The sequence below is a fragment of the Coffea arabica genome, chromosome 8e (assembly GCF_036785885.1).
Source record: "Coffea arabica cultivar ET-39 chromosome 8e, Coffea Arabica ET-39 HiFi, whole genome shotgun sequence".
NCBI lineage: Eukaryota > Viridiplantae > Streptophyta > Magnoliopsida > Gentianales > Rubiaceae > Coffea > Coffea arabica.
In genome coordinates this window covers 48,251,766-48,267,675 of record NC_092324.1, presented here as the reverse complement: position 1 = coordinate 48,267,675, position 15,910 = coordinate 48,251,766, and the positions used below count along the sequence as shown (strand labels likewise).

At 35.1% G+C, this 15,910-nt stretch overlaps 2 protein-coding genes across 2 annotated transcripts; one reads left to right on the top strand and one right to left on the bottom strand.

Annotated features, from left to right (window-relative positions):
- Window positions 1–3,705: 3,705 nt before the first annotated feature.
- Window positions 3,706–8,397, bottom strand: LOC113703419 (putative glycerol-3-phosphate transporter 4). Its single transcript, XM_072061733.1, has 4 exons — window positions 8,114–8,397; window positions 6,848–8,007; window positions 5,052–5,591; window positions 3,706–4,117 (listed from the first exon to the last, which is right to left on the bottom strand). Exons 2-4 carry the CDS (start codon window positions 7,950–7,952, stop codon window positions 4,080–4,082), a joined length of 1,683 nt encoding a protein of 560 aa, XP_071917834.1. The 5' UTR covers window positions 7,953–8,007; window positions 8,114–8,397; the 3' UTR covers window positions 3,706–4,079.
- Window positions 8,398–11,908: 3,511 nt separating this feature from the next.
- On the top strand, window positions 11,909–15,547 carry LOC113704390 (large ribosomal subunit protein bL19cz). The gene is made up of 5 exons (XM_027226280.2): window positions 11,909–12,066; window positions 12,142–12,480; window positions 12,802–12,888; window positions 12,981–13,114; window positions 15,304–15,547. The coding sequence occupies exons 1-5, from the start codon at window positions 12,043–12,045 to the stop codon at window positions 15,410–15,412; spliced, it is 693 nt and encodes a 230-aa protein (XP_027082081.1). The 5' UTR covers window positions 11,909–12,042; the 3' UTR covers window positions 15,413–15,547.
- The last annotated feature ends 363 nt before the right edge of the window (window positions 15,548–15,910 follow it).

Sequence of the window (15,910 nt, the reverse complement as noted above, 5' to 3'; positions counted from 1 at the left end):
TGATATGTGTAATAAAGACAGCCGAGGAAGTTGTCCAAGACATAGAGGTTCTGTGGTGGAGATTGCGTCTTTGCTTTTATTGACTTGAGCTGGAGAGTCTCTGTGTCTTAAGTCATAAGTATTTGGATGTAAATGGTCCATAACATACCCAACATATTATTGTGGCTTGATGCTTTGCTTGCTTGCACGTCTATTTTCTCTCAACAGACTCGTGACTGCTGCCTTTCGTCACGAGACTCGCAACATCAGATGCAGAAAATCACCCCCAAATAATTGCTGCTATTTGCTAAAACTACAGAATAATGTTCTTGTGAATTACGGCCAAAAACAACTGCAAGGCCAATATGGAAATTCAATGTCCATCCTAGTTCTTGACCTGTGTAGCTTTTGAGTTCCACATTAGTATAACTCAGTTAAACGACATGTAAATCCCATATGGTGGTGCTTGATTGACCTTTTCTTGATGGAAAGCAAAAGCAGTGAAAAGGCCAACAGGGAAATGCTGGTTAAGGTGTATAAAGATTGGGACCAAGCTGGGAGTGTCGAGAACAAGAAAAAGGTTGAAGAAGATGTACATTGAATATTGTGGCTGTGTAATTGCTCCGAAAATGGCGGGGCATTCTCCAGGAATTAAAATGGAGTCCTGGAGGTTACTTCGGACATTGGCATCAGCACTAGCTGGTGATGATTCATCAATGCATATTTCGCCATTGATTGACAGAGATAAGAAAGGGAAAGCAGTGTGGTCTGATGAGGGTAATTGCCCCCCCCCCCACACCAAAGCCCAACCAAAAAAACAATCCTGACATTTCTTCATTTTCCACAGAGATGTCCCTTTCGGACCTCATTGTACGTTGCTGAGGAGGTTATTATCACTGACAGTTTCTAGCAAGGGTTAAAAACAAAAACAAAAAAAAAATCGTGTGGTATACCTAATACACAGAAAAGCCTTCTATAATTTCAAAACATACAAAACGACACCTCATATTTTGAACTAAATTGTAAACTAACAGAATTCGTTAAACTTAACGGAATCCGGTAAATTTTATGGAAAATTTAATGGAATCTGGTAAATTTAACGGAATCCGGTAAGTTTAACAGCCGAAACCGTCATTTTCGTTAACTTTAACGAATTCTGTTAGTTTACAATTTAGTTCAAAACACGAGTTATCGTTTTATATGTTTTGAAATCACGGGGGGATTTTTTTTGTGTATTAGGTATATCACATGAGACTTTTTGTTTTTAATCCTTCTAGTAATACTGTACTAAACAAATTTCTTCTTCAATGTCTGGAGAAAGTGAGGTCAATTAACTTAATAAGCTGAGCAAACAAGAAATGCTTATTACAGCTCATTCCATCTATGTTACGTCAAATTTCAGCTTTGCTTTTCTTGTAATGACGAGGATATCTCGCTTTCTTTCTTTATGGTGGGGTCTGTCTTTTATCACCTCTTGCGGCCTTCATCGGTAGGTAATCGGAAATTTGTTTAAAAAATTTCGGGAATTTGGTAAACGGTTTGTCAAGACCAATATTCGATCACCTCCAAATTTTAGTTTGATAATTGAATTTCAGCTGGAGAATCAGTAATTTCATAATATCCAAAATCTGAAATATTAAGATCAAATATTTTAATTTTCGCTAAAAAAAATTGATGCACCAAAATAATATCCCCATGTGATTTTTCCAACAAAATTTAATTTTTTTAAAAATAAAAGCACCAGTACATCAGTCATCAACCCATCATCATATGAAATATAAACAAAAAATAACAAGTCTTACGAAACAAATACTAACCACTAGTTAGTAGTCAACAGCTACACTTATCACTAAATCTGTCGGTAGTGAAGTGTATGTATATAACTAGTTGGGAAAATTGTTCAAAATATCCCTCATATTTTGTAAAATAATTTTTTTTATCTATCAATTTTAAAAATATATTTTTACGTCCCTTACAAATTCACATTGATCAAATTTGGTCCCTATTTAAGTTTTCAACTAGTTTTTTTATCAAAATCCATCATGTGCCTTGCATGTGATCATTTTTTAAGGATAAAATTGTCAAATAAAAATTTATATAATTCGATCCATAGTCTCTCATTCTTCACAAAATGAATTATTTTGTCCCTCATATTTTATAAAATAAATTTTTTCATGTCTCATTGACCATGTGTACGAATAACTTTTTTTTTAACTCATGTATATATCTATTTGATTTCACTCGAATAATACGAATAGCATATAATATATCTCTATTTAATTTCACTAATTTCGTCTGAACGTACTGTTCAGGTGAAATTAAATAGATATATACAGGGGTTTAAAAAATTTATTAGTTTTTCACTCATGTTTATTTCCTTTTACTCAAAAATTGAAAATAAAGAAGACATTTAATCCTAAATATTATCAAGTGTTTATATCGAATTAAATTGGGACAGAAAAAATAGACAAAGGAAAAGTATGAGAAAAAGAAGGAAGTGATTGACACTTTTAAATTTTAAAACAATCACAAGACAATAAATTCAATTGTTGATCTTAAAGATAGCGGATAAAAATTTTAGATTTAAACTGCAATTTCTTAGCATGATTATAGAATTCGAATTAGAACCGATTAATTAGATGACCTTATTATACAACTCAATAAATGAATTATTACCAAAAGAGAAATGTTACAAATATTGAATAGATTCACATAGTAAAATCAAATATATATATATATATATATATATATATATATATATATATGTTTAAAACAAAATTGTTAAATTTAAACCCATATATATATCTATTGAATAGCATGTATACAATTACAATTAGTCTGTTTAGATGAAATCAAATAGAGATATATTACATATTATTCGTATTGTTCAGGTGAAATCAAATAAATATATACATGGATTTTTAAAAAAAAAATTATTTACATACATGGTCATTAAGGGATGAAAAAATTCATTTTGTAAAATGTAAGGGACTATCGATTAGACTATGTAAATTTTAATTTGATAATTTTGCCTCTAAAAAATGATCACATGCAAAACACGTAATGAATTTCGACCAAAAACTAGTCGAAAACCTAACCAAATTTGAGCAATGTAAATTTGTAAGGAGCGTAAAAATATACTTTTAAAAGTGAGGAACGAAAAAAGTCATTTTACAAAATATAAGGGACTTTTTGAACGATTTTCCCTAACTAATTAGTAGTTACTAGTTAGTAGTTAAGTAATTATTAGTTACTAATTAGTATTTAGTAGTATGCATAGATATAATTATTACACATACACACATATATATCTATAGTAAAAATTTTGAAAATTCGACGATTACCAAACATTAATTAGATATATTTTGATTTTATCAAATTCCATTTTACTGAAATCCGAAATCCAATCAAGATTGAATTGGCAGATTTTTTAATTTTTTAATTTTTAAATTTTTAAATTTTTTTTTTTTGCGAAATTTGAACGCCTCTAATCACCTCATTCATTCACTCCTCCGACAAGTAGAGCTGCCCCTCATGTAATCAACAGAAAAGTAAAGAAGTCCCGTTATTGATGCAGTTGCCTGCACCTAGGCTAGACTGGCTGAATTAGTAACTGATTGCTTGTGCCAATAGATCTCAATGATTAGCTGATAACCGATAAAACCAGTTTGAAAGGAGGGATTCTGAAGCAGTAGGAAATAGCTAAGAGATAGGCTGAACCTCTAATGCTGTGAAAGATAAGCTATTTTCAATTCAAACTAGTGGAAACTCAAGACGAATATTATTGTTAGCTGAAGTATACATTTGTATCTATTTTGTCGTCAATCGTTAGCTAAAATACCTTGTATCCCACTGTTAGAAGGTCCATTTGCTTTTACATGTGTATGGTAGCATCAAGAAAGTTCAAAACTGGGAAGTGGGAACTATATAGCCGCGCTGGATCAGCTCCCCATGTTGTGAACATTGGATGCATCTTACCAGCAAAAGGATATGGAAGTCGATCATATTGTTCCTCTACAAACTATAGGCTGCATATTGCACTATCGCAGCGTTGTCCAGCAAGAACACTGTCTTTCTGAAGTCAACAATGGCATCAACCATCACCTCTGGCCGCTAAGTAGGGGTTGAGACGCCAGAGCTGCAATAGCGGTTTCGACAAAGTAAGTGCGCAAAATAAGTCCCAGTGCTTAGAATGTTTAGAATGTGATATCGGTTAGGGAAAAACAAAATACTCGAATGTTGTAACAGGACATATGCTTTCAGAAGATTGAGATACAATAATAGCTGCAGACTTAGTGACAAAATCTCCCCTCTGTGCTAAAGCTGTCAAGGAAAATGCAATATAACATTCTTGGTGCCTTGAAGCACAAAATATGATCTATCTTTCTAGAATGCAAGAAACTCTCAGGCAAAGAAAAACTACAGACACATGACCTAGCAGACAGAAAAATCAAATTAGTGATAGTCTTACACATTCAAACCAATCAATTTGTTCAACAGATACGGCTGAACAGCCAATGATACAGTTCAGAACACCCTTAGACTAGCAAGACGCATGCCAATATGACAACAAAAAAGATGCATTCACAAGCTTTTCTTATTTTTCTTAGAGACAAGCACTGGATTTCATCTTACTTTTTTTCTTGTAGGGGAGTTTTTGTTCGCAACTAAATATAAGGGATATCATAAGATTCATGTGATAGAAGTAAACTTAAATGACTCGATATAGAGTTTCTGTAGTATTTGCAATTTCATGCTGAATGACTGAGTATTTGACAAGAAACTAACTGTTATAAATTTACTCCTCGTTGAATTTTTATCCTTAGCTTGATTGGACCAAAAGAGTGCATCCAATATTTGATCAAAATTGTGTCTGAGGATCTAACCAGGATAACACAGCACCAGAAATCATGATGGATCATCCAGAGAATAGCAATGGACATCATCATGCAAATTGCATTCTTCAGTAATTACAATACAATTCTCTGTTTACTCCATTAACATGTTGGGGAAAAAGTGTGAAAAGATAACCAAAGCGAAAACAGAAATATAACCAGAGGAACATTGGTTACCTTCAACATTGTCTCTTGCAGAGACAGTTCTGTGAGAAAATTTTTCATGGAGTTCATTTACCACCAAACGAGATAAACAAAGGCCCGCACCAGCAGCACAAATAATCAGCATCCCAAAAACTTTGTCCCATCCAAACTTGGAAAGGAACCCAGTCAAAAGGGGGCCCAAAGCAGCTCCTAAAGACCCAGTACCATCAATAAGAGCGGTAACTGTTGCTAGTGCTCGGGAATCTCCTCTCAGAGAACTGTGAGTGCCAAGATCTGCTGATACTGCAGTTGTAATGAGTGCATAGGGCCCATTCACGCATAAGCCCGCAATAATCATAAGAAAGATGTTGATGTTCTTGGATATGCTTCCATATATACGATATAAGATCAGTGATGGAATTGCTACAAACATGAAGCTTGTTGCTGTAGTAGCCCGAGCCTTAAGTTTGTCAGATATATAACCAGCCAAAATTCCACCAACAATCCCTCCGACATCAAATAAAGTGGAAAGGTTTCCAGCAGATTTTACAGACATATATTCTCCTCCAATAGCTGTAGTAGACATTAGGAACCAGGTGAGTAAAATCAACCAACACAAGTTCAAGTACAAAAAAAAAATTCAACTGACAAGGAGAAGTCTGGAATTCGACCTCCAAGCTTATACCCTCTAGAAAGGGATCATGAAACTCCATTTCTTATAGGATCCCCACTAGCATCAGTATGTTATGGGAGTGGAGTTAGGAAGATAGAAGCATAGGGAATTTGCAGAATTATATTAGCTCGCTGCAGGGGAATTTGCAGAAGCGCAGAACTTTCATCAGAAGAAATTCTAGATGTCCTTTGGCATAATTAGCAAAGAGAGGGGAAGACAGGAGAAAATTACTAATGATGATATTCACAAACCCTCGTACACAGCTCCAGAAGATAGAGAATTTGAATTCAAAGATTAAATTATTTGGGGTACCAATCTGTAAATCATATTCACTACTTAATTAAGCTTAAGCTCCTATTTGAGTAGACTTGGTCTAAAGATTGAAAACATGGACTTGAAAATATCATCCTTGGTTTACCTACTGAAAGAAGATGTCTGCTTAGTGTTACTAAGTAGTATCATTCCCTTTCAGCCTTTCTTCCTAAAATGATATAACTAGTCAAATAGGGTACAAGTAAATGGGAAATGCATGATATGAAGATGCGCAACAAGACAAAGAAAACTCTTCATTGCTTTTGCAATTTTCAACACTACCAATGGGACTGCTTATTGTTTTATTCAAATCATTTAACTTCATACAATAGAGGATTTTCAACAATCTAGGCACATTTTCATGACATACCAGCTTGACATTTTCTGCCTACTTGATGGTTTCGTATCCAATGCACAATTTGTTACAAAACATCTTATTAACATTAATTTTTTTTAATAGTTTCACTGTCTGGATTAGTTTTTTTTTTTCCTTTAATTAAGGAGGATCAATAGTGATTGCCCACTTACCCTCTTGATGACTCAACACTGTGACCTCTGGATTAGTAGAAAGCAAAAATCATCAGATGTCCAATGACTTTGATAATCTAATGGATAAGTACCATGTGACCATTATTGTGCAAATAAAAGATCCTCCATCAATGTCACTTGAATAAATAATCTATAGGCAATATTTTCCCTGATTCCTCAAAAGTAGTGAATGAAAAATGGAACATTCACAGCATGCACCTCAATGTTCTCAGACATTTTTGCAGAAACAAGTGAAAACAAAGCACAATAAAAGTAAACAAACAACAATTCGTGAGGGTGGGGTTGCTAAGATTACCTGTCTGACTAAGATAAAATGGCAACCAATATAGAAATGTGTACGCTACTAACTTCGCTAAGAAGAGGCAAAAGGCAAATTGTTGAACTCCTGGTATTCTCCAAGCACCAACAATCCCAATACTTTTCCTATTAGCTGAAGCAATCTGGGGTTTTACATTACTCTGTTCATTCACCACTATAATCTCATCTCCCCTTTGAGCTTCTACATCATTAGGTCCAGTTACAACCTCGACAGCCTGATCTTCAGGCACACCTACAGGTTTAACAGCCGAGCTATTTGGGCTAGAAAAACCAACATCTTCAGGGTAAGCAGGCAAGAACAAGTACACCATTATCCCACCGAGAAATATAAAACCACCTGGCACAATGAAAGACCAGCCCCAGCCATACTCTAAAACGCTAGCAGCAAGAAGGGATCCACAAATGTTCCCCACAGACGTATGAGCATTCCAAATACCCATGATCAATCCCCTTCTCTTTTTGCCAAACCAATTCCCAACAACAGCAACAACGGACGGCCAGCCGGTGGACTGAAACAACCCAGCAAGCATTTGCATAACCAAGTAAAACCAAAACACATGAATGTTGCAAAAATACCCAACTCCAAAAAGGCCCACAAAAATGCCACTCCCAATCATCCCAGTTGACAAAAACAGGCGAAGATCCCATGAATCAGCTACATGCCCAGCAAAATACATTGCAATTGCATAACAGGCAAGAAATGCAACATCAATGGCACCCAATTTCAGCGTTCCATCTTCATCATTAAATGGTTCCCAACCCTTGCTATGTTTCCCTCTCTTAAGAACATCATTATAACTCACTAATTCCTCTTTTACAAAGAGATCACCAATAGGCCATGGAGAATCGTACCCTGTGCCAGTGGTGTTGATCCTATTGGGCTCAGGATAGAGCACACTTTTAACTATACTACTTGGTTTTCTCGAAGCATGGTAACAAGTATATGCTATGAATGTAACGAGCAAAACTACATAACTGTAAGTGTTAAAGCTCCAATCTTTGCCTCTAATTCTTCTTATAACCGAAATCCCAGGTGGGTTCCCCCTCCTTGAATGATGATCAGTTTTTCCATCCGTCGTCATCTCTGAATCCAATCATAAATACCTAAAGATCACTCAAATAACCCATTTTTCCACCCTAATTCGTAACTCATTCATCAAAATCAACATTCTTGAAACAAAAAACATAACATTCAACTCAAATAATAACAAGGTTGCTAGCTAAAATCACAAGGAACATTTACCCAAAAGGGATTTCCAGATTGAGCTTTCAATAACCTTCTCGAAATTCCTGAAATAGCTGGGAGCAATGAATGTGCTGGTTTGGAGGTAAATCTGTTCGCAGGCGTGGAAAGAGAATTTGGTCAAAGAAGGGTTGAGGAGAAGGAGAGCGAGATTGGCGGGAGGAGAGAATGATTACGTAAGAAAAGTGGGGTACGTGGCAGGCCGGGGAAACTTTTAAATTCTGACTGTTAACTGATTTGGATCCACGAAAACGGTTGTTTCAGAAGTGGGTGGGTCGGACGGAAGGCTGAAGGGTTCTGGTTTTTGGTTAGTAGTTTGCAGCTGCCGGTTTAATTAGGAGGTTTATAATTATTAACTCCAATCCAAAATCAGTTTCAATTTTTATGCATCTGTAAATAGGTTACAGTTTGGATGACTTTACCCAAAAATTATATTTGTCAGGGAGGGGAATATACATGCCAGTATATTCCTTTTTTTGGTTTATTAGGCTGTGGATTAGAGGTGGCAATTTTCGACACGACCTGAAAATACGACACGAACCTAACACGAAATTAATAAATTTGGGTTGAGACTTTGCGGGTTCGGGTCGGAATTTGGTTGAACCCGATGAAACCAAAAACGGGTCGAATTCGGGTCAACTCGTGGGTGACCCAATATGACCCGATAACCCATTTACGAATTAAAAATTATTTTATCTAGCTAAACTAAGTTATTCTTTTTTTTCCAAAGGCATTAATCACTTTATCCTAAATGAATTTATTTAACTTGTGTGCAGTTGAAATTATTATATTTGGACAAATAATATATTATATTATTTTTTACTTTTATACTGTTTTAATTTATTTTATATTTGGTTTGGAATTATTTATTTAAAAATTTATTACTTGATTATGTAATTAGTCTTATGCGAAATTGGTTTTATTAGAAATTACAGTGGTAAATTAAAAAATTAAAATTAAGTTTCGGGTCATTTCGGGTCGATACGTCAACCCGCAAACCCAAAATTTTCGAGTTCGAGTCAACTCTCCTGATCCGTTTTGGGTTGACGGGTCAGATTTGGATCAACGGGTTTTCTGTTATACCCGGATCTGGACCCGATTGCCACCCCTACTGTGGATAAAGAGTTGTTTTTTTTTTTTGGTCAGCGTAATTTAAGCTTGACGAGTAAGAATGTTATGAATTGAGGGTCCGTTTGTTTCGGGTGAAAATGTTTTCCAGGAAAATATTTCCCTAATTTCCCGTGTTTGGTTGCACAAAAGTTACTGAAAATATTTTCCTATGTAAAATATTTTCACTCATCTTATGGAAAACAACTTCCCTTCCAAACTTACTGAAGTTGTTTTCCGAAATGCATGCATCCCACCTGTAGTATGTTCCAAACTTACTGAAAACATCTTGTAGTACTTTCTTTTTTTTTTTTAGTGTAAACAGGAGGACTCGAACCCAAGACCTCTTCCTTACACTCCCTCCCCCGTATCACCCAACCCTCCCCCTAGTATATTCAAAATAAAAAAAAAACCTCATCCTGCTCATCCTATGCTAGTAATTAATTATGTATAATAGGGACATTATTTTCTAGAGAAACTTTCAGCAGTGAGAGTGCAAGATATATGTCACAATAAGCATTGCATGTGATTGATATTTGACACTAAATGGCCAGCAATTTGTTTATTGCTTAAGGAGATATTTTTTATTCATATATACATTTCTCCAAGATTTTTTAAAGTTAAACAATGAGATAAATTTTCTTATTTTGCATGGGAAGAAGTATGTAGTTATAATGTGTAGAAAGTAAAGATAGAGATAAAAGTGAAAATATTTCAAAAGTTAAACAAACACTAGAAAAATGAAGTAAGAAAATATTTTCAATAAGCTAACCAAACACCTGAAAATGATGAAAGGGAAATGATTTTCATGGAAAATTACTTCCACGGAAAATATTTTCCCAAGGAAAACATTTTACTTCCAACCAAACAGACCCTGAAAGACAAGGGAGCAACCGTTTTCGTACAGGTAGAACAATGCTAAAGTGTGGCAACTCAGAAACTATCTTGATCACACAAAATCATGGGAAAAGTTATGGTTTTTTTTCCTTTTTTGATAAAAAACAAATTTCATTAACGAATTGCTGGAAATCTTCTAACAGGATTCAGCAATTTTCAACGCAATTTAATTTACACCAGTGTCCTGAAAAACAAAAAATTTTCACTAAAAACTCTTAGGAGATACAGAAAATTTTCAGTAACAATCTCGAGGGGAGGAAGAACAAATAACTCCGAGTATTATGCAGACTTGAAATCATATATTGCTTTCGCAACTCTTTTTGTTGATTCTTGAGCACGAATGACCGCCAAATTTGTTATGAATATCACTAAGTTTGGATAATTGAACACAACCTTCATGTCTCACCAGTATAATCAAAGACACAGTGAAGCATTAGTTTATTCTGTCTATCTCTTTTCTGTCTTCCTAATTTGTGTTTGATTTTGATGTGTGTCATCACAGAACATGATTTTTGTTGCTACAACTCCACATCGTGTGCTATGAAACAAAAACGCGATTATTGTGCTATCAATTAGGCCAACCATCCAAAGCAAAGGAACTATCAAATGGCCTATCTCGTCTAAACATAGCAAAACTTCAAAATCCCTTTACAGAGCCTTTATGTTAGTATTTTTTTTTTTGAAAAAAAAAAAACTAAATAGAGGTGAGGTACTATCGATGACAAAGTTAGGAGTTAGGACCCTAAATCAGATGGTGCAATGTATAACCATCACGTCCGATGTGATGACACATTTGTTATATGTACCATTAAATCTAATTTTGTGATTTTAATTTAACAGTAGCATCATTCTATAAAATTATAGAATAGCATCTGACTAGTGATTACATATTATAGATAGGGATAGTTGGAAACTCGGTGAAAGTAATATTTATGGATGAACATTCGAACAATCGTCACTTTGAATTGATCGAAAAAAGTATTATAGCGCTTTATTGAGTTGATAATTCAATAATTTAGTGAATGTCACATATATTTGGAAAAAAATGTTTAAAACGTCCGTCACATTTTGTTAAATGAATTTTTTTGTCTCTTATTATTAAAATAATAACTTTACATTTCTTACAAATTTACATTAATAAAATTTGGTCCCTACTTAAATTTTCGATCACTTTTTAACCTAAAATCACTACATGATCCCACATGCAATTATTTTTTATATACAAAAAGGTCATATGCCAATTTTGGTCAAATCCTATCATTTTAGAGGCCAAAGTGAATATGGATCAAATCATTTGTTTAATTACAAATGAGATCTAACATTTTTACTCCTAAAAAAATGATCATACGTGGATCACGTGATGGATTCAAGGGAAAAAATGATTGAAAATCTAAAGTGCTGTCACAATTTATTGACTTGATTTTATAAGGGCCGAAAATTTACTAATTGAAAAGTGGAGGATAAAAAATTTTATTCAACGGGCAGTGAGGAATGTTTTAAACAATTTTTTCCATATATTTTCATGAATTGAATGAAAGATCCACGAAAACTTTGATGATGTGCGAAAAGTTGACATAAACAATAGTAATATGTTAGATTCGTGCCTAAAGTTAAATCTTTAGTTGAATTTCAACTATGGGGATTTAGATTGCGAATTGACTCGAGTAACGGTACGGTATATATGATTGTCGAACCCTATGTCCAATTTTTGGACATGTAGATGCAGAATGACATTAATATAAAATTGTAGGGGCAAATGAACAATATTCCCAATTCCAGCAGCAGAGGACCCTCTCCTCTATCCGGATAAGGCATTCTGTCTTCTGCTTTTTACCTTCTTCAATCTTCACACTCAAAATTAACACCACTTTGTTGACCCCATATCCCTAATCTCTGTAGTTTCTCTATATGCCCTTCCTTAAACTATGGTCTCCAATGTCCTTCCCCAGGTCATCCCTTTTCTGAACTTTATATATTTGCTATAATTCACCCCTTTTTCTGGGCTAATTGTGTCAATTTTGCAGGCACTGTATATGATTCCGAGGAACACGGCGCAATGCTCTCAGAAGAAGTTGAGTTTTTCAGCTATGGTTTCAGGGCGTCCCTCCTCGTCATTCAGTTCAAGGGTTTCGTTGAACTGGTCTGGCTTCGGTTTTGAGAAATTAAAGGGTAATCAGAGTTTTGTGGTTAGAGCTGAAGGGGATGCTGACGGAGTGGAAGCTGAAAATGTAGAAAATGAGGAAGATATTGGAGAGACAGTAGCTGAGGTTGGAGCAGCAGAAGGAGAGGCTGAGGTGGTAGCTGTCGAAACAGAGGAAAAACCACCCAGAAAGCCCATAATTAAGCTTGGCGATATAATGCAGGTACCTAGTTCACCAATTGGTCTTTTAAAGCAGTTCGCTTTCTTTAATTTTTTCCATTTTTGGTTTTAATTTCCTGTCAAATTTTAAGAATTGGGCTAGTGAGGTTGATTGAAAAGTGTAGATGGTTTTATTTCTAAAGAATTTCGAAAAAGAAGGAAACAAATTGTTCGCCGCCAATTAAGCGTCTTTATTCTCGTTTTAGAATGATGGTTCGGTTCTGATCGTCACCATCCCCTTGCTTGCTTCTTCCTACTCACCTGCCCTTTGAAGGATTCTTTTTTGTAATGTGTGTTATATTTAAAGTTAAGTTGTCTTGACTAGATATTGAACACGAGAGCAATTGAGGAATCAGACAAGGTGAGGCCAACACCAGATATCAGAACTGGAGACATTGTTGAGATCAAACTGGTAATTTGGATGCTTTTATGTTAGCTGCTTTGGTTCTTTGTTTTTGCCATTTAGTTGCAATAGTTATGGAAAGATTGTTATTTGATATGTAGGAAGTTCCAGAGACTAGGAGAAGGTTGTCGGTGTACAAGGGAATAGTGATTTCTAAGCAAAATGCTGGCATTCACACAACAATTCGTATCAGGAGGATCATTGCTGGGGTTGGAGTTGAGATAGTATTCCCAATGTAAGTATGGTTTTAACAACATAATTCTCTCCTTCCCTTGAATTAGATTTTTGGAGTCGCATATGAGAAAGCATTTATCTTTCATATTTGGACCCCTTTTCTTCGGTTTATATTTAACTCTTAACTGATTTGACATATGTGATTGTGTGAATTGACCTAATGTATGTAATATGAGTTAACAGCCACTTCAGAATGTCTTCATTCTTAATCATTGAAGAAGTTATTTAATTTAACCATTTATGTAGATACAATTGTTAGAAGCTCAAATTCGCCTATCAATTTTTCATGTTTATTCCATGGTTAGTCATCCAAAAGATTGTTTCATGCAGGAAGAGGTAGTTATGGGTTGCTTTTGCCTCTTTTACTTACCATTTTTACCTTCCTCCCCCACCCCCCCCGCGGGGGGTGCTGCATGGTCTGTTTGGAGTATACGAAACATATTAAGTATCTGGGGAAAAATTTATCAAACATTTCAATGACATAGAGACTTTCTTTGCTTTGGAAATTGGTGACACTTTTGCTCACTTTGTATGGCTTTGTTTTCCTGAATTTTCATGAATAAGTCTTCTGACACATTTACTTAACTCTGAACTTTGATGCTTTTATGTTTATAAAATTGATGCTGTTTATCCTGAAGATTTGAATCATGTTAACCACTGTATTTCTATATTGTACAAGTCTCTGTAAATTTGTGTAAACTTGTATCAGAGAGGGAGGAAATAGACAGGGAGACATTTGCACAAGGTTTTGTGCCTTATTTAGAGAAGGGTGGCAAGGGGGGCATGGAACTGTTCATTGCTTAACCTAACATTTCTGTTGATCTTAATCCGTTCTTCTTTGGGAGTTCGTTTTATTTCTTCTCTGTGACATTTTATGCAAATAAGCTTATTACTTTGCAGCAGAACATTCAACTCCATTTTAACCTAGCTGCATTTTTCTGAACTTCATTGTCATGGTGGTTCACTTCCTGCATGTTACATTTACACAAGGTTTTTGCAACTTATTTTAGAGAAGGGTGGGAAGGAGGGCATGGCAACCTTGGTTCCTTAACCTGAGTCTTATGGTGATCTTAAATATTTTTTTCTTCAGAAAGTTTGTTTCATGTCTTCTCAACCACAAAACAAGCCTATTGTTTACATGTCTCTACTCAATTTTAAATTTATTTTGTTTTTTCCACATGGGATATGATGTTATAGGAACCTATCACACACTTCCGGAATCATATATTCATAGGAAAGTCATCCAAAAATAACTGAAGTTCATGTCTTGCGCATCAAATTCATTTGATTGGTTTCATGCTTTTTGCTGAGGTTCTTTTATTCGTTTTTTTTTTTTGGGACTCTAAACTTGGGACAGTTTTTGAGGTCTCATCATTGATTTCATTTGTCATTTCTTATATCTTTTTTTTTTTTGAGATTCCATTTGTTTTGGTTTTTGGTCCTGCCAGCTAATGAGAATCCTTCGTCTTGTTTGTCGACAAGTGGTAGTCATTTATCAACTGTTGATACGAATAGGATAATGAACAAGTTTCAATGGTTTCAACCTAGGAGTGTGGTTTTATTTTTACTTGGCATGTTTCGAAGGCTATTGGATTCTTTTGGTGTAAATTTTACTTTTTTTTTTGGGGTCCTTGTGTAAACTTTTACTTTAATCATGAAAAAGGACAAACTCAATCCAGACAATGCATTCTCATTCAGATGAGAATGTATACATAACAATATATCAAATGTAGCTGGCCTTCTTGGTATTATAGTTATCGAAATAAGATCAGTCTGTCTGGATTAGCTTAATAACATTCTTTGACAGAGACCTTGTTTTTCTTAATCCGTACTTCCGTCAGATGATTTTTTTAATGAGTATAATCAGATGCTCTAGTGAAATGGATTTCACTACATTTTGTGATGTCTGAACCTCATTGATGATCTCAAGTAGTCACAAGAATATTTAGTTTTGACAAGAGAGAGATATCAGTGGTGTTTATAGAATTCAGCCACTAAGTTTTTGAGGGTTGCATGAGAAGAATTTCTTGTCTTCATTTAGCATACAACAGACAAAGACATGTACACATATTACATTTGTTTTGCATCCAATCTGATGAATGCAACTCAACCGACATGTTTCCAGCGGCTAGCAGATATTCAAGAAGCAAAATTTGATGTGATTCTTTCTTTCTCCCCCTGTGATTACAGATATTCACCCAACATCAAGGAAATCAGGGTAGTTAGCCACCGGAAAGTCAGGAGAGCAAGGTTGTATTATTTGAGAGACAAGCTTCCTCGTCTCTCCACCTTCAAATGACATCACGAAAGCAGCTTTTTTTTTTTTGGTGGAATTCTTAAAAGTTACATGTAATTTCCCGTTTCACAAATCATTAATACTACTGTCTTCTTGAGGTTATACTAAAATCTGTTCTTGGAGTTTCATCCTGCAAAACCTGACTACAGGTATCAAGCTTCTGTCATGGTCTGTGCTAGTGTTGGTCGAAATAGACCTTTAAGTAATGTTCACAACGCACTGGAGGAAAACTACCTTTGCTTCGGGGCATCATTTTTGCCTGGCAGAGTTGTAGAGATAGCAAAAGCTGCTGAAGTTTGTGTGACTAGATGATCATTCAAGTACTGATCGAACAATATAGCCTAATAGCTTATGGTGATTGGATTATAAGTCATGTAGCATCATGATAGGTGCTACAGCCACCAAATACTTCTTTCTGAAGTGAAATGAGCCACAATATGGCGGCTAGCAATCCTACTCTACTTGTGTGACAACTAATAGAAAGCTGCATCAGGTACCTGC